The sequence below is a fragment of the Cyprinodon tularosa genome, unplaced genomic scaffold (assembly GCF_016077235.1).
Source record: "Cyprinodon tularosa strain WSP-4 unplaced genomic scaffold, ASM1607723v1 ctg56, whole genome shotgun sequence".
Classification (NCBI taxonomy): domain Eukaryota; kingdom Metazoa; phylum Chordata; class Actinopteri; order Cyprinodontiformes; family Cyprinodontidae; genus Cyprinodon; species Cyprinodon tularosa.
The window spans coordinates 1,427,884-1,448,033 of record NW_024039296.1 but is presented as its reverse complement, the minus strand read 5'-3'; the positions used below and the strand labels follow the sequence as shown (position 1 = coordinate 1,448,033).

Below are 20,150 nucleotides of genomic sequence, written 5' to 3'. Positions count from 1 at the left end.
ACTTTGAGATAATTTTCGTTGCCGAGACACTAACTGAAGTGGAGCAGATTTAGAGTTCAGTTTTTCTGGAACATGGGCTCGTACGGACAGTTAATGGCAGTAATCTAATAACAGTAATTTAATTACTTCTGCCAGAATGAGTTTGCAGTGTCTGCTCACCAATAACATTGCATTTTTCAGTGCATACTTCTGGAAAGGAAAAGGCCTATAGTAATCCTCTGTAGGGGTAAGATCTAAAAAAAAGTTATAAAGTAAAAGCAACTTTTAATTTAAGTATAAGAATTAAAACATCTATCAAAGAGAATATAAAGCTTTGTAGATAACTGCATTAAAGATTTTGAACTTTATGGTGGGAGATAAAAGGCAGCTATCAGTTGTCTGTTTTCTGAAAGCATCCAACAGTTTGACCAGATACAGTCATGTGAATGCCAAACAGGATTTTTAACCATGTACTTTTTGTAAACATCCAGTAGTGACAGAATCATGACAAACATGTCTGTCTGTCTGTCTGTCTGTCTGTATCTATATCTATCTTAAACAAATAAATAATAGTCTGTGGATTTGGATTCAGTGCTTTTTTTATGTTTTTTCTTTAATTTTATTCTTTTAAAACGCAGACAGATCTGTACGTACCTCCCCTTTAAGACCCAGGTATGTCTAGTTTTAGACTTCAACATTTGTTTAAATCTTTGGATACATTCTTTTGTCCCTAACATTGTATTGCACAGTAAAATGCAGTGATATATAAAATCTTTAAAGGAAAAAATTCACTTAAACTTCAAAGGTAAAGGTGATGTTATGACAGTTATCAACTATTCAATATCGCAATGCAATCTGGTCATGTTGGATCATTGACACATCTCTTACACACGCTAATCATTATTTCCAAAACAACATAAGCAGCTTTAGAATAGCAAAAAGGACTTACTATCAAACATCAGAACTTTATAGGTACTTGAACACAAATGTTAGGCAGCAAAAGAAAGGCTTGACCTACATTATATGCTTCCAATTTAAAAAGGATATTTTTGTGATGAGCTAGACAATGTAGCGAACATGCTATTGACTTTGATTGACTTTTTTCGTTTTTTAAAGAATATCTTTCTTTGGCAAGCCATGGATTCTGGAATTTCCATTTTCATACAGGTTTTACACACTGACTTGATGACACTGACTCAGAGTGACTAGCAATCCACCAATTCACCCACAAGAAGATTGCATACATCCGAAGAATCTGCTGTTATGCACTCATTCCTTGCTTACTACAGTACATATAGGAAACACAAGCATGCAGCCATAAAAATACTAAAAATAATGACATGACACATCATATGTGTGAAATTTCAAAGCCCCCAGAATATTCCACGATTTTAAAGGTAAACATTGTTTATGGCTGTTTTCAAAACCTTTCCAAGTCATTGAACTTCCTTACTTTGTTTTAAAATTCACAAACATATAGGGACCCATTGGAAACCTGTATCTTACTTAGGCTAAGGAGAAAATTGATTGGACTGTTTTTCAGTGACCCAAACTCATCTTCTATTGGTAAAATGTGTGGAAATCAGGATATCAGATGCCTGGGGTGTGGAGAGGGATAGAAAGATCCAGCTTCTTTCTTGAGGTCTATGTAGCCATGCAGACTGCTGGTGTTGGTCTGCTGTCTTTTATCAAGCCAAAAGTCAGTGTAGCTGTCTACAGGGAGCTTTCCTTGCAGGAAACCAGACTCAATGAAGCAGATGAGTTGAAGGTCCCACTGATTCAACCATGGTTTTCTATATCTGCAGCAGAGCCACACCCTGACCACATCCATATGTTGCCACACTGATGTGTTGTTATTTATGCAGCAGGAGCTCTGACCATTTATTGAATGTATATACTATATGGCATACTGTATGGACATATTTGATTAAAAAATCAACATTTGCTTTCACTGATCCAGTGTTAAAATTTAAAATGATTTTTGGCCTTTCATCATCTAGAAGCCAAAAGCATCAGAATTATAGAAAATGAAGTTATTATTACACAGTGTATACTGTAGTAAATTTATTACTATTATATATATATATATATATATATATATATATATATATATATATATATATATATATATATATATATATATATATATATATATATATATATATATATATATATATATATATATATATATATATATATATATTCATTGAAATGCACCAGAATAGACTGTACCACATTCACCTTGACCACTGAGAAAATAATGGATCTATTGAAGATATTTTCTTTAAGGGATTCAATCCTGCTAGAATGTTTTACTATCTAGACAAATTTCGTAACCGAAACACCTTAATCTAATAAAGACAAAGGCACTAGTGCTAATGAAAAGTGTGAAATGAGAGTCCTGAGAGTCCTGTTAAATTTTCTACACAGAATAGAAAAAAGAAAAAAATTAATGACCTCGAGAAGCACCAGTGGGTGTTATTTTTTCTAATTTGGACAGAGCCAGACAAGCTTTCTGCTTCTGCAGTCTAATGCCAGCAATGCTAATCGGTTCTTGGTTCTAGCTTCATGCTCAGCTGCTTTGAGATGCTAAAGAGCTGGGTTTAAACAGACAGCTTTGTATTTAGGGAAGTGTACTTATTTGCTTTTTGCCAAAAGACAAAAGACACCACTCTCATCTACAGCTTGAAGGCGATTAGCCAAGCTTAACATAAATAAATGGTAACAGAGTTAATCTGGTAAAACAAATGAGATGCAGTTTGTTTATTAGAGTATTTCATGCCTGCTACTGTATTAGACAGTTGTTATTCAAACTTAAAGAAAGAACAGTTCATCTGTTTACATCTGTATTTGTTTTTTTTGTTTACTAACTCAGTTGAAGTTTTGGAAATGAACTGCAGGCAACATGGCAGGTTATTCATATTTAACAAAATGGCTTATTTTTTTAGAGTTTCAGTAAAGAAAGTCAACTTAACTGATGTCAAACTGTTTCTCACCGCAAGGCAGGTCAGGGAACACTGTTTTAAATACAACAAGCTATATGATTAGACTATATTTCTAGTTTGTAGGCAGAGGGTAACAAAACCTTCATTCAGTCTTGATTGAAGATTTTAATTATATATAGAGTATGAACAACATTATACATAACAATTTTTAACTTGGTGTCTTTCGTCCAGAAAGAATCTCTTATTTCAAAGATGCTATCTTTTTGTAGACTTTTTCCATACAGATTGTCCTCTTTTCAGTTTTTTTTTACTTTATATATTTTGCACCACAAAGACAACCTAATGCATTTAATCAATGACATGCGGTTTGGACATTTTCCAGGTATGACTGTTGAACACTGGACCTGTCAAACTTTGCCACTGCCCTTATGTTGTGGTACAAACATAATAACTGGCTTTCATGAGAAAGTGATAAAACACACACAGACAAAAAAAAAATGCTAGTGGGACCAGTTTGAATGTGATATATTCTTTCTTTCTTCACATTAATACAGACGTCTTGCTGTAATAAGTGGACTAATTCTTTCAAATATTTTAAAGGTTAGCAAACAGCTTGAATTAAAACAGGTAGAAACAACCAATCAGGGTCAAAATTTGACTGGTAATGATGTACCCAGACCTGAACCTTCAGAAGCACAGAGAGATAGGAACAAAGTCTCTCTTTCATCACCTAAAGAACATCTCCGAGATTAAAGGACTAATGTCTCAGCAGGGGCACGAAAAACTCATTAATGCATTCATCTTCATTAAAAAAAAAGAATTATTGCAACTGGGTCTCAACAGATCTGCCCATTTTTTGTTTTTGTTTTGTTTCAATAGTTTGGTTTTATTTATATTTTAAATTATTTCACTGGACATAAAACAGAATCAAAATTGTGTTTCTCTGTATCTCCATGATGTACACAATAAATTTCTGACATTCAGGTGGTCAGTACAAGACAAAAACATACCAAACATTCTCACATAGTAAAGTTAACGGAGAGTTAAAAGTTACAAAGTGTACCCAGTCTAAAGAAAGGTATATACTGGCAATGAGGTATTCCTTTTGTACCTAGTGCACAAGCAGCATAGTAGTGCAAGTGTGTTCAAGTAGTAAGTAATAGCAGTATGAAAATAGTGAAAGCAGGCGCCTGTACCTCTTTCTGGGGGCAAGAGGTCAAAACGTTTTTGAGCAGGCTGGCATGCAAGAGGTGTAAATATCTATTAGGGAGGGGAGTGTGGCACCAATGATCTTTACAGCTGTATTCACAATGTGCTTCAAGGCTTCCCTGTTATAGTCAGTGGACCCCACCCCACACTGTGATACAGCTTGAAAGGATTCTCTCAATGATGCCTCTGTAGAATGCTGTCGTGATGGGTGGTGGAGCTCCTGCATGCCTGAGTTTCTGCAGGAAAGAGAGGTGCCTCTGGGCTTTCTTTGACAATGCTATGGTGTTGGTGGTCCAGGAGAGGGCCCTACTGATGCACACCCCCAGAAATTTGGTGCTGCTTACTCTCTCTGCAGCAGCATCATCAATGGTTAGTGGCAGGTTTTGGATGTTGCCTCTCCGGAAGTTGACAAGGATCTCCTGGCTTTTGCTAACATTTAGCTGAAGCCAAGCCACAACGCAAGAGGGACAATCAGGAACTAGCTGTGGGTCTAGACACCGCCGAGGCGGTGAACAAGTGGGGGTAAGTTTGTGCGACAATGGAGGGACATGAGGGTGAAAAAGAGCAGGGATCCAGGTGGAAAAAGGGTCCCAGCATTCTTGTGCACCTCGCTCTTCTAGCTGGTCCAAATTCACGAGTCGTTTTCTACCATGGCGGTCATAAAAACAAAACAACACGGTAAGGTACCAAACATGAAATACGCATAGTGTAGAGGGAATGTAGATTTGATCAACCAGAGGCCTCCTGTCTGCGGCACTGTCTGCAGTCACCTACAAATTTGGAGAGGTGCACCAGAGTGTCTGCAGAAAGGGCGGAGGCTCATTCAATCTGTTGCCCCGCCATGCTTCTGTGTTTACATCTGAGAGGAAGAAGAGAAAGAAGAATCTTTGTTTATGCATGCCCACTGAGCGATTTGCCAACGACGGTTGGGAGAAAATAAAACATGTTTGATCTTCTACCGACCTCACGATTCCTGATCAGGAGGTGGTCGTGAGAGGCTGATCGCCCCTCGTTACCCCCTGTACACTACACGACGCACATTAAGGCTGAAAGTCAGCCCGATTGAAAAATTCTTGCATGAGCAAAAAGGGCGATTTTCCAAATGTGTTTGCCCGGCTTTACTGTCTATGAAGTTGACTGGTATCTCCTGGGTGTTGTCCTGTTTTGCTTTCTTGATGCCATGGGAAAGGTTGGCTCTCGCTGTTCTCATGCCAGATTCTTCCCCAACTCTGAAGGCCTTCAGCAGCCTGAGGATGTTGCCTGTCAGGCTTGGCTTCTGGTTAGTCCAGGTGATTATTTTTTTGTATGAGTTACATCATTAATGTACTTAGAAATGTAAGGGGTTACAGTGTTTGTGTACTCCTCCGTGTCATTTTGGTTGTTGTAAGACTGCTTAAACATTTCCCAGTCTGTTGTGTCAAAGCAGTCTTGCATAGTAGAGGAGGCCACATCTGGCCACACTCTTACCTGCTTTTTAAACTTTTAGGTGACTTTCACTAATTTTCTATTTGCAGGCATTAGCATAAAAGTTAAGTGGTCAGATAAGGGAGAGGCTCCTTTTTTTAAAGGTGTTAACGGTTCATTATGCTATCCACTCGTACATTAAACATGGAAATGAGATGTGCGAACACAACGTTGGCAGTATTTTGGTTCTGTGTGGATTGATCATCCGTTTCAGCAGTTTTGTACCAGACTGGAGATGACAGCGTATAGCTTCAACAGAAGTACAGAACAGTAGTGTACAACTTGCCGACCAGAAGATGCTCAAACAAAGAGGCTGAATTGTTATGTTGTCTTTTGTTTCTTCAGAGGAGAAAAAAAAAAGGAGATGGTCCACTTGTCCATTAAACAGTAGTCGACGAGAAGACAGGGATTATAACCTGCTGGTACAACAAATGCATGGGGTGGATGAAGAAGTACATTCTCAATACTTCCAGATGTCTGCTGCTAGACTTGATGACCTTGTATATTACATTCTGGCTTTTTTTTCACATACAAGGACACACAATTCCCGAGTAAAGATAGAGGAAAGACTTGCTGTTTAACTCCATGTCATTGCATCGGGAAACAACAGAGTGGGCTACATATCTACATGCTGGGAGCTACAACCATATCACTCATTGTCTCTGAAGTTTGAGAGGCAATATGGTCTTACAGTAGTTTGTGATTTTATGTTCCCTGAAAAGAGGATGTAGGAAGCAATCTCCTGGGAATTCTGGAATTTGTGGAAACTTCTCAATTATTTGGGCTGCATTGATGGAAACATGTACTAATAAAGGTAACACCAAATGATGGGAGTGACTATTTCAACTACAAAAGAACTCATTAACTTGTCCTCCTGGCTGTTTGTTTTGGAAAGTCTACATGCTGGATCAAATAGCTATAGATGATTCAGAATGGTGCTGACTGGATCCTCACCAAAACTAAGAGAGTGGAGCACATCATCTCAGTTCTAAAAACATTACATTAGCTCCTCTCTAAGAGAACAGACTTTGAAATTATTCTGTTAGTCTTTAAATCATTGAATGGCCTAGTGGCAAAATACATTACAGTTAATGTTTATGTATCAACCACACAGACTCTAAAGTGGTCTCGGTCAAGTTTATTCTGCATACCTGGTATCAAAACAGGACATGATGAAGCAGCGTTTAGTTCTTACGCTCTAAAAAGCCTGAAATAAACTCCCAGAGAAGTGAAAAACTGCTGAAACTCTTATTTGCTTGAAATTGGGATTTATTTATTTGAAATGCTCTTTGACTGTACTATCTAAACATAATTTAAGTTTTGAGTGCAACTTTCCCTTCAGACTTTATCAAAATATTCATCGTTTATCTAATATAATTGTCTTATTTTAATTATTGACTTTCATTCTCTTGATAGTTGTGTTGCCTCTATGAAACTGCAATTTTCATATCTTTTTCTTTATTTTCTCATGCACACCACTTTGAATCGTCCTGACACTGGAATGTGCTATACAAATAAACATGCCTTGCCTTGTTAATTACACATCACAGATCAAAATATAAAGGAAATTTAAATGTAGAGATATTTTTTTATTTCTTTAGCAAAAAACGGAGGGATGAGAAGTAAGACAAAACTGAGATTTAAGTGAGGAAGAATGATAGACCAGGAAGGTCACAAGTGAAGGAAGCCACTGTTTCTTGGACAGGGCTGCCTGTGGAGCTGGTTGACAGTTCCCTTTTGTATCTCTGCTTCTTTTTCTATGTCTGCTTCTGTCTCCTTTTTCCCCTCTAGGCCTAGGCAGATGGCTGTTCACATTGAGCATTGTTCTGCTGGAGGTTTCTTCCTGTTAAAATAGCATTTTTCCTCTCCACTGTCACTACAAGCATGCTTGATGTGACAAATTTAGTAAATGAGTCAATGCAATCAACTGGCCTTCCTTAGAAAGAAATCTGAATCAGTTTCACTGTATGATCTGCTTGAATTGTCTCTGTAAAGCGCCTTGAGATGACGTGTTGTGAATTGGTGTTATATAAATAAACTGAATTGAATTGAATTGAAAGTGCAACAGCTGAAGAGAAAACTGAAACCAAAGAATGATGTAAGCATAAGTGGTGAAGAAGACAAGATTTTTTTAATAGTCAAAGACAGAGAAAGAAGACAAAGCATAGGAAGAAAATGAAGGGGAACAGAAAGGCAGTCTGGGAATCCAGGCTATCCAACTGGACCACCTGATGTGCATTTATTCTCAGTATAAATTCTAGTGCAGAGAGAGTTTTTGAGACATTTTGCTGCCAAGCACAATAGTTTTCATGCAGATAAAAATGTTTTAACTTTCCCAAAATTGATTACTGAATAAGTTCTATATGATAAATGAAGTTCTTTTTCAAAATTATTATTCTGTATTCATTTATTTTGGGCAACATTTGTCAGCCTATATGTAAAATGTTTTTTTTTTTGCTTTTTTTTTTTAAAGAAGACAAATTTATACACTAAAAACTATCAAGGTTTTTTTTTTTTATGATGTTTTGATAGCACTATTTACATGAAATATATTTTTAACCTCTATCGATGAGAGTTCCAGCTTTGTCACCCTGCTTAGACATTTTATGCTCCTTTGGCCCCCCATCTAAAAATATTTTAGACTGATTAAAAATCAAGTTTCCCCAACAAGAAACTAACACTCCTATTTTATTCCACTGCACTGACAAAAATGTAAAGGTGTGATCTAAGACATCTGCAATAATGTAGAGGAATCTGAAACACCAATTAAGCAGCTAACTCAACTAAATCTAACTAAATCTAGCCCAGTGACAGCGCAGCAATTAAAGATGTAAATAGTCTTACCACTATAGGTGTGTCCCTGGCAGTATTCTCAGGTATGACAACATTGTAGCTGTCTTTCTCCCACTGAGGAGGCTGGTTCTTCACGTTGGTAATGGTAACTGCCAGCTCCACAGAAGTGTTGCGATTTCCCCCATCTGTTGCAATGATGTCCCGTGTTATATAGGTTCTCTGCAGAGACAATTAACAGCTTAAATGTTTACATAATCAAGACAGAAAGTTCTTTTTTTTTTTACAGAAAATATAAAACTATAATAATACCTGCTATAAGGGAAGGCTGAGAACAAGAACAATCTCATTATCACACTAAAAAAAAAGTTGTCTCATGATAAAATTGTGCTTTCTTTTTTTTCCACAAGGTAACACTTTCATATATCATATTTTGACGCCTATTGAGGACTGAGTGCCAGTAATCTTTAGATGTATATAAAAAATGACAGACATGTGTTTGTATAGTAAGAAAATTAATAAAAATGTTCCTTGATATATATAAAGCGTTATACAGGAACAAAAAAATCACAAAAAGTGAATTCTCATCAAAACATTTGTTAGTTCAGATGTGATATATTTTATTTCCTTTATCAGGCTTTCAAGGTAGCTTACTGAAAAGCCTCTGTGAAATCCAAAATGCAGGTGAGAAAATGGAATTGCAGCCTCTCTTTGTTGGTTATAAATCTGAAAGGGGACTGCAGTGAAATTTCTTCTTGTCATATTTTTCTAATCATTATTCAGTTTTTGGTAAGACAATGACACTAGCTTTCTGATAACAGCGAGAAAGCTAAAACCAAGTCACAAGTTTCAGAATTAGTTTTGATTTGAAAGATATCAAAAATATGCAGTCAAACAAAATCAATTTCTCTTGTCTGGATGATATATGTGAAATCTGAAAATTCCAGATATTTGGAGATAAAAAAAAAAAGTCATGATAGAAGAGCAATGCTAGTCTAATGTCTTGATTTAAATTTTTTTTTTAAACTAGTCCAAATTTTGAAATTCCATATTGCTTAATGTAGTTTACAAGAGAAACTTGAATGTCTTGTAGTAGCTGATTGACTTACTGATATGTAGAAGAAACAAAAGATGAATAAAAATCCAAAACATACCATTAAATAATGTTAAATCTGGTTGGGAGTGCTATTGGTTCTTGCAACGCAAAGAATTTGTGAGAAAGAAACATATTTTTCTGATTGCTTTGCTTTTCCTTTTTGCAACAAGAAGACTAATTTGTTTATCTTGTTATACATTAGAAAAAACTGTTATCAGCCAGTAACTATTATAATCTTAAGAATCGATGAGGGAAAAAAATGTCAGCGGGGACAAACAACTTATCCTTCCTCTAGGGATTTTGATGGTATGCTTGGACAAAGTATGATATTCAGTACATTTCAAAGATTTGGTATAAAACAAAAAACTAAAATTTTTCTGAAGATCATCATTAGTTAAAAAGTATATATTAAGTTGTTAGATAAAATCTGTATATATATATATATATATATATATATATATATATATATATATATATATATATATATATAATTCAATCCAAATAAAATCAGAAAAAAAATATTTCTATTAGCTGTTATAGATTTTTTCCAGAAAGATCATTAAATCTGCTTATATTAATCATGGCTTTGTCTTTCTTTTTTTTTTTTTTATAAATTTGCATCCCTAATATATATATATATATATATATTTTTTATTTCACCAATATTCTTAATAAGTTACTTCAGTTTATTTTTAAACAAATACTTGCAAATTATATTGAATTAAATTACACATGAATGATGTGATTAAAAAAAACTGCTTTCTCTTAGAGAGGCTTAAAAACCTGAATGTTTTTGGGGACATTTGTGATTCTTAAATGTCAAAAGCAGGATTATTTTAATCTTCTAATAAGAAGTTTTATGATGTGCCTATTTGGGTCAGAGGAGGCTGTTTCCTTATTGAACCACAGATGCTTCTGTGCTGTGGCACTGCAACCTCAGCCCCTTTTGCTCAAAAGATGCTCTATTCAGCTCCTACTTTTTATGAGTATAGCTTGGTTCGAAATGAGACTGACCTTTACAGTTTTTTGGCTTTTAGAATTTCCGGAGCCTTGTCCTTTTCAATTCAAAACACGGTTGTTAAAACAATCTGGGCTTGTTGGATAAACAGTACCTGAAGATTAAAACCACATAAGGAAAAGTCTAACAACAGTTCAAACATTTAACTAAACTGAAGGTCAAAAGGCTTTTTAGGTCCTAGGGCCATATGTATAAAGCATTTGTGTATGCACAAACAAAATGTTGCAGTGTAATATTTCACACACAATTTAGCGTGTACAAAAATAAATGATGCTTGAAAGTATGCTGTAAACCATGGAAACTTTGACCTGATGTCTCATGGTCTGAGAACTGGGCTTATCTCTGCCCAGTTCTTAACACTGCTCATCTGATCCACCTCCTTCAGCTTCTGTTTAACAAGACTTCAGACCAGTCAACAGTGCCAGATTATTTGAGGCTTTGGTGTAATATCTCTAGTGTACCGGTGTTTTCTGATTGCCTGATCTAGACCAGTTCTACCTGTGGACCTCTGAGCCTGCCTGTCCCTGTTCTGATATGCAAGCCTAACCTCTTTTCGTACTCATGCCTGATTTCCATCTGTTTGTGAACCAAACTGAGAATTGTTCCCTGACTCAATTATGGATTTACCTTCCACACCTCTTCAGGCCTCTGATTTCCTGGCCCTGACAAATGAGCACGTCTTCAACACGGGCTTTGGCTTTGCTGTCAGTATTATCCTGCATTTCCTTTGTCTGCTCAGTTCTGATCTCCTTCTTGTTCTCTGACCTCCCGGGACATCAGCGTCTGTCCCTCTTTGGGTGGCACGCACTGCATCTCACAGCCGACCAGGTGGTACCAAGCTCATCCTCTGGGCTCGGACTGAGCTATAAGACCAGGTTAGTGACTCACAGGTTTATTATCATTCTATGCCAGATAGATGTGGTCACTAAGCTGTGTTCTCTTCCTGCAGAGGTTCCTTTCTTAGAAGCCGGCGCTGTTCACTACAGATTAATTTCTAACAAATTTTTGGAGAAACGTAATTGTCTATCCACCTCAAATACTGGGTCCTACTGTATTGTTCTGAGCCTGACATGATGTGAAAATGTGCAGCAGCAACACAAACATTTTGAATCAAATAATAACCTACAAAGCACCACAACTCACCCAAATGCAATAAAGAGTTACTTCATTTAGTAAAATTTTCCTCAAATTTAACCATTTATGACTTAAACGTTAATACCTCAACCAAAATTCAAATCTATAAATTAACACACAGAAAAAGGATGGAAACAATGTAAAATGGCTCTCTGTGTACTGAGGAACACATAATTCTTGTATTTTCTCAAAGGGGCACTCTTATTAAACAAAAGATGATGAGTTACCTGATTAATTGTCAGGTATAAGAATTTATAAAGTGTACAAAGTGTAGACAATATCACATGTCCATAAATAATGGTGTGCATGGCTGCGACAGGATGGCAGCCTTAGCAATGTTTGAGGACATTACCACTGCAAGAAATCGCACAGAATAATGTATGACTTATTTGCTGTTAGTTTACACTGGCCAGCGCTAAAGAGAGGAAGTAGGTGCAGGTTTAACTTCTCTCTACACTGGGCTCTTTTTAACAGTAGTGTTATGGAGCTGTCTAACAGCTCTAATATTTTATCGTCATCCCTGAGCCATCCCATACCAGCCAAATAGGATGGCCTCATCTGTTTATAGTTTACTCCAAAGCTGTGTCTGAATAGATGCATATCAAATTGTAATTTGAAGGATGGAGCAGATTTTCAAATGTAATAAGAGCTATGACTGTACTCATATTGCTTTAAGGGCATCATCTGTGAATGAATTTACTGTTATGAATAGAATGTATTTTCATTAAAGAACTGTGCACCTATTTCTGTTGTGCAAATGTGTCACAGATAAAACTCCAAGCAAATTCTGCATTATGGCCAACTTTTTCCAGGTGAGTTCAAAAACTATTTTCAACATTAATTATATAGTTCACATAGTTTTTGTGATGGCATGTTCCTAGTAGACATATGGGGGGGATTTTCATGTGAATTAAAATGATTTGTTATACAATAAACAAGCTGAGCTCAAAGCAGCAGATGGAGAACACTGTATAACTTGATGCAAACAATGTGAAAGAAACATGAAAAGATACCCATCCCTATCACTGAGGTTTGATAAATCTATCTGTTACGTGGTAACAGTACCATTGTTATGGTGGGTGCCTTCCAGGAATTTGCACAGATTTGCAGATGTATTTAGGGGTAGTTAGGGATTTGAAAACATCCAAGTGCAGCAGTGGTCAGTTCCAAGCAAACTGAGATGTATAGGAAAACTATGCAGTCATCTATGTAGGCACAGAATCTTACATCTGGGTTTTCCTTTGCCCTTGAATTACAACCACTAACCTTTGGTAAAATATAACACCTGCCCTGATTATCAGCTACCCCCTAAAATTAAAAGCAGCTCCAACCTAAAGGAATATCTTCAGCTGGTAATAAGTATTTGAATTAAGTTTATTCAACTGAATTTATTCATGATGGTTAAACATTCCAGTTAATAAGCAAGTAAATTAGTAAATTAAGTTAACTTCATTCAATTAATTGTTACTAATTGAAACAAATTGCCATCTTTTTTGGTCTACCTTTGGTTCTTTCATGAGTTATGATTTCTTTCTCAAAAGAAGAACAGTATTTTCCTGGTTATTTTCAGATTTGGAGTTTATTTATTATAAAGCCAATAAGCAAAACAGATACTGGCAGTGGCGGCTAGCCAAAAGAGGGTGCTAGGGCGCTGCCCCACCAGCCCAATGAACTTGATTAAGATATAAAAAAAACAAATTAAAATGAAATTATATAATTAAATATTTCAAAAAATATATTGATACATATTTTCTAGATGTGATGATAAATATTCAATCTTTAATGATGAGTAAAGCGTCATTACAGTTTTGGTTGGATTGGTGACAAATTTCCGCCACAGGGCGCAATAATGTTAGTCTCGTGAGACCATCCTGATCTCGCGAGCTTTCAAGGTTTCACTCGCAAATCAGTCTGGAGACTCCCCGTTAAAGAAAATTTGGAGCCGTTCACCAAACGAACGTCCAATCAGCGTTGGCTTTGAGGCGGGTTGAGGTGTGACGCAACGAGAAGCGCGACAGTTCAGTCTAAAGAACATGGCGGCTTCAGCCGATGAAACTAGCGTTAACGTGGCTATCGAGCAAGTTTTATCGGAATTACAGAGTATTTCTTCACTGAAAGAAGAGCAAAACACTGCTCTGGAGGCTTTTCTCAGAGGAAAAGATGTTTTTGCTCTTCTCCCGACTGGTTTCGGCAAGAGTAGCCTGGCTTGTGGTTGTGTTTTCGTTGTCGCTCTGTTAGTACGTCATATGCTTCGTTGATCTGATTGGTTTATTTGGCCCGTCTATCACCAGCATAGGCCAATCAGCTAACCAGTATTTTCGCCCCTTCCCAAAATTACTTCAACGGAAGGTTTCCAGATGGATATGCGGAGCAAATCCATCTGGCGGAGTCAGGTTACAATAATGTCACATTGACTCTTGTTAAAAGTTGTATGTGCGCAGTAGCTCCTCGGCAATATACGTTTGATTGGTTTTTGGTATATGTCTATTTTGAATTTATAGCCCTCTCTGGAGAAAAATCCACCAGCCGCCACTGGATAGTGGGTTTCATATAAACAGACACAAAAACTGGTTGTAATGTCAAGAAATTGTCATCATTTCAAAATACCAGCTTCCTGAAAGCTTCTTACTTCAGGCTATATTAAGAGTTAATTGAGACATAAGTTTACAGTAGCTTATTCTTTTAGAGGTGACTGTTTATCAAATTAAGACGATGTGTAAAACTATATTTAACAAAGCAAAGAATTAAACTCGTTTCCAGATTTTTTTTTACACACTCAAAAAACTTTAATCATTAAAAACTGCCTTGATTTGAAGTCAGTTAATAAGCTGTAACATAACCTGCCTTTACTGTTTATACAACCAGCAAGTTATTGTACAACAAGCATCCACTTTGATTTCCAAATGGCATTAGCTATCCTTAAGACTATTTAATTAGTATTTGTGGAGAAACTCTTTTGAAAAGCTTAAAGCCGGGGAACAAAAGTTATAATCTATGCTGTCCAATCTGGTGCAAGCAGCTGTCGCTTTTTAAAATAAATTAATGTCAGACTTAGTATCTGCTTGCATCCAACAAAGGAATTAAATTAAATTTTAGTCCTAAAAGTTTTCTTATCTGCGCCAGAAAATATAATGTGTTCTGGTTACAGTTGCACCAAGCTTTCAAATCCTTTTCACTAATTTCTCTGTGAGATCTAGCTACTGTACAATGTTTTGACACTTCATGTACCAAGGCTTTCACTGCAATGTCTTACAGTAAGAGATAAAAATAGCTGCCTCTGTTCAGTTGCCTTTCTCCCTTTAATGCAGCTGAACCATTGCAATGTGCTGATAAATGAGTTTTAAATCTATTTAAAAGTGGTCTAAGACTGATTATTTTGTAATCTGACATGTGATGAGTAAAATATAGATAGATAGAGCTAGTCTCAGAATATTTATAAATTGAAAATATAAACACAAATATGTTCATAATTTCAGCTTCAGCCTGATTGCAGGATGATTAAAACAGCTACTAAAAACATTATAAAATATATAGTATTATCTTTTCACAAGGGTTAGGCTTACCAGTTTTAATTTTGCATGAGGTTAGTACTGAAATCAGACAGTCAATATTGCTGTGGACTTCCGATACTAGCATGCTAAAACCTATGTTAAATAATAAACAACCCTACAGTGCAAAGGTAAGTGTCGGCATAAAAGAACAACTTAATAACAGAGAAACAAAAAGCATGAAGAGTGCTGTTGGGTCAGGGAAAGTCAACAACACACTTATAAAAAATGTAAACAGAATGGGAGCTGAACCTGAAACAAAAAACAAAAAAAACAAAAAGAAAAAATGTGTAGTGTTTTAGTTGGATTGAAAATACTACAGGTACAATAAAACCAGACAGTTTTATTTGTACGTATTGTTATCAACAAACATATGATTTAATAAGAAATATATCTATGAACCACATAAACCTCTGCCTGCCTGGTATCATCTGACTACCTGGATTTTCTTTGGGTACTCTGGGAAATGCATGTTATTCTAATATGGCATTTGAAAATGGAAAATGAATGGATGGATGGATATCTCATGGTACATTTTTGTGAATTACCATGAGATATATTTTTAAACTACACTGTTTTAAAAGAAGGGAACACATAAACAATATAATGTAACTTCATTTAAATCAAACTTCTGTTAAATAAACTGTCCACTTAGAAAGCAGCACTGATTGACAATCAATTCCACAAGCTGTTTTGCAAATGGAATAGACAACAGTTGGAAATTATTAACAGTTAACAAGAGACACTTAATAAAGAAGTGGTTCTGCAGGTCCTGGGGACCACAAACCACCTTTATGGTTTCTGGCTGATGTTTTGGTCTCTTTTGGATGTTGGTGGGAATTACTTTCACACTCGTGGTAGCATGAGATGGATTCTACAACCCACACAAGTGGCTTAGGTAGTACAGCTTACATCAATGCTACCTGTGGCACATCAATGCAAGCTGTTCTCACAATGATCACACATGATGGACGTGACAGAGTCTGGAGATACCGTGCAGAGAGATCTGTTGCCTGCAACATCCTTCATCATGACCGGTTTGGCAGTGGGTCAGTAATGGTGTGGGGTGGTATTTCTTTAAAGGGCCGCATAGCCCTCCATGCCATGTGCTCGCCAGAGGTACCATGATTGTCATCAAGCACCTTATGCTGTTACAGTTGGCCCTGAGTTCCTCCTAATGCAGAACAATGCTAGACCTCATATGGCTAGAGTATGTCAGCAGTTCCTACAAGATGAAGGCATTGAAGCTATGGACTGCCCCGTCTGTTCGCCAGACATGAACCCGATTGAGTACATCTAGGAAATCATGGCTCGATCCATCCACCAAAGTCACATTGCAACACAGACTGTCCAGCAGTTGGCGGATGCTTTGGTCCAGTAATTGGGAGGAGATCATTTAGGAGACCACCCTAAAACTCTTGAGGATCATGCCCAGGGGTTGTAGGGAGGTCATTCAGGCACATGGAGACCACACACAATACTGAGCCTAATTTCGACCTGTTTTAACGACATTGCATCAAAGTTGGATCAGCTGTTCCAAAACATCTGTTGTGTTTTTTCCCTTTAATTTTGCGTGTGACTCCAAATCCAGGCCTCCGTTGGTTAATAAATTTGATTTCAATTAATGACTTTTGTGTTGTTTTGCTGTCAACACATTAAGCTTTTTATGAGCAGTGTATATAAAGTTTTGTTTTTTATGTAACAGGAGATATAATCAAAGTCATAAAAAAAGTCTTATATATTTTTATAGTGCATAAATTAAACAGACTTTTGAGTGAAACCACATACATTTTAGTGTCATCTAACAATATAAGATGAAAGGGTGTGCTTTGACAAAAAGATGTTTGAAACTGTGAGATACAAAGCCCAGTTTGTTGCCACAAAAAAAACATCAGTTGTGCTGCAATGAACAGTAATTTTCATGTATTACCTTTGTGACATAAAGAGAATGCTGTTATTGTCCCACAATAGGAGCATTCAGTTTTTAATCTTTATTTTGTAGCCAAAACAGATGACAATGGGTTACATTTATACTTTGAAAAAGGTATGTTATGCATTATCAATAAAAACTTGAATGTCCCATGTAAATACACCATAGACTATTATTCTGTAATTTTCTTACCAGGATAGGTATGCTACTTAAAAAAAAACAACAACAAAAACACTGGGTTGCTACTTGTTGCTTTTTCTTCTGATTAATTCTGACTAAAACAGGTCTGCATTTTGCCTAAAAAACACATTGGTCAAAAGTCATTCACAGGTTGCAAACAAAAAGTACCAATTCAAGCTAAATGTCTCCCAAATCAGACAAGTTTTTTTTTTTTTTAATGGATTTATTGATTATTTAGATTTACTTTCAAAAGTAAGAAAATTGGCTTACTAATTCATATTCAATACTAGAGACTGGTTGATAAATTCAGAGGAAGTAAAAACTATGAAAGAAGCTAGCTATTTGAAAGGGAACTTTAGTTTAGGCTTATTTAGGAGTAATGTTGTTTATTCCTTCAACTACTTCAGAGATTTAGCTGGGCTTTGGTTAGTACTGGTCTTTTTGGCCCCTTTTCCTTTCTAGTCATTTTGCTTCACATGTGTTTGGAATATACAAAGAGCCATATAATATACAACATTATTTCATAACTTGCTTGGAAAAGTTTCATTAAATGTGTAAGATAAGAACTATAAATAATAGACTCAGAGTTGATTTCAGCAGATTCAAGGAAGGCAAAACTAGTTACAGCAAACATTCGCTTTTTTTTCCCTTTTAAATCATCTTAAACTTTGGTCCCTCATGGCATATACCGGATTTGGAAGCATTGGCAGGGACTGTAATATTTAAGATTTAAGTTAACAGCCTACATTCTTTTGGTAGTGCACCAAAGTCAGACGACTACAGTTAGGAATGACAACTTCACAAGGTTACGTCTTAACGTTACAGAAGATGCTAAAGAAAGTTTCAAATGTGTACTCCATAATCTTTAGGTCCATTTGTAACACCATGTTTTAAATTGCCTGCCAACCTATATAGACATCTCGTAACGTAGCCTCAGTTTATAATAGAAAATAATAAATGACCGCTCACAGCTAAAAGAAGAATGAATGTTGTTAACTATAGCTCCCACAGAGAAAATATCTTTTAAAACTGCTTAAGGAAAAACTATTTGTACAATAATAGGAGGTCCTAAACTGAACAGAGGGATTTATTTTATTCTCTCATTTATCAATATGGTAAGTGACTATTTTTGTTGGGAGCTGGAGAAGTACCACCTTCCTCCAGCAGAGTCCGCCGTGGATCCTCCTGAGCCGAGCCTTCGACGCACCTGTGGCTCGTTCCATCATCAGAGGATCCACAGTATAAAAGCTGTCTTCAGACCTTGCCTCGACGCCGCAGTGTTGAATCTAGTTGGTTAGCACCTGAGCCAAAGAACCTTCTGAGAAATCTTTCATTGCCCTCTGAGTCCTGCTAGGATTCTAATCCTTTGTGTCTCTGTTTCCAGGAAACATGTTTCTCTTTGTAAGCTCTGGAGGAGCTTAGACTACCGAGCCTGCCCTCTGAGCCAAACCCGAAGACTCTTCTCTGGATTTCCCATGCAGCTCTGGTTTAAGAGCTGGAAACCCAAAGCCAAGGTCTGCACCCTCATCAGAAGTAAGACGCTGAAGCAGTTATTGGACTCTGCTGAAAACAAACCTTCTCTGGACTCAACAGCCCCTCTCTCTGAACTCAAACCGGAACCCTCAAGGTATTAATCTGAACATCTCTAATGCTATGTACAGACCGGACGCTGCAAAAGCAGCAAAATCACGTCTGCTGCTTAATTTTTGCTGCTTGTACCAGTTAGTTCTGACGCGCGGCTGAAGCAGCTTTGCTGCTCCGGCTGCGCGGTGCAAAAGTGGCTCTGACGCGCGTTGGGCGGAGCTTCACTATCCTTTCTCTGCCTTGCAGCTATATTTGCTGTGATCAGTGGGAATAAAGTAGTTTTAATATGTTTTTAAGTGAGAAAATACACCTGAAAACTTCATCAGTGCAGTCAGTTCATCCAGATTACAATCCTGCCTCCCAATGTTATTTCTGTCGGAGCCGCTCAGACCCCCACATACCGGCGGTGCACCGACAGAAGGAATCCCTTCATCAGCAGCCTCTGGCCGGGTCGCCTCCTTGCGGTTTACCGCGGTGGCTGGTAGGTGTTTTTCATCTAAATAATCCGATCTGCAGGCACCAGAATAATAAAAGCGAACATATTCTAACGGCAGATGTATATATTTTAAGTTAATTATGCGTTAATAAACTGTTTAAGAGGAGTAATCAGAGCGGTCTGTGTCATCAGCGCTGTGTCTCTCTCCCAGCAAGCTCCCAGATCAGCTTCTCTGATTGGTTGACGCGGCGCGTCGAGCAGCAAAAATTCAATTTTTCCATCTCGAGCAGCAACGCGTTTGCGGCACGTCACGCGCGTCAGATGCTTAAATGCGCCCGACGTGCTGCTTAAGCTGCTCAGACGCGCTGCGCCTGCTGCTCAAAATGCGCCGCGGGACCTTTTGCTGCGCCTTGACGCGCGTCAACCATTGACTTTGCATGTAAACTCGCTGCTTCTGTCGCGCCAGCTGCCCCTGGTGTGAACGCAGCATAACCCAAACCCCATTGCTCTCAAAGCTAACTGCTCTGTTATCTACACAGACTCCAGTGAACCAGTCCCCAGGCCTGAACCAGTTCCAGACAATATTCCATGTGCTTGTGAACAATAAACATTGTTAAACTTTTACTCCTGTTTCCGTCTCCGTGGTGTTCTGCATAACTGGGTCTCATCAGTGAACCCATTATGACAGAACACTGCGGCCAAACACAAGGCCCAGCTGATCACCTCCGTCGTCGATTGGAGGAGCAAGATGCTCAGATCCAGGGACAAACTCAAACCCTACGTGAGTTATATCATGTGGTTGATTCTCACAATCATATGCTTCAGAGTTATGCTAAC

The 20,150-nt window shown here is 37.3% G+C and overlaps 1 protein-coding gene across 1 annotated transcript in view; it reads right to left on the bottom strand.

Annotated features, from left to right (window-relative positions):
• The window catches only part of LOC119796836 (neural-cadherin-like), a 181,977-nt gene that overhangs the window by 61,998 nt on the left and 99,829 nt on the right, over positions 1–20,150 (bottom strand). The window contains exon 13 of the mRNA XM_038305585.1: positions 8,442–8,609. Coding sequence (XP_038161513.1) covers positions 8,442–8,609 — 168 coding nt within the window. The remainder of the gene's footprint in view (positions 1–8,441; positions 8,610–20,150) is intronic.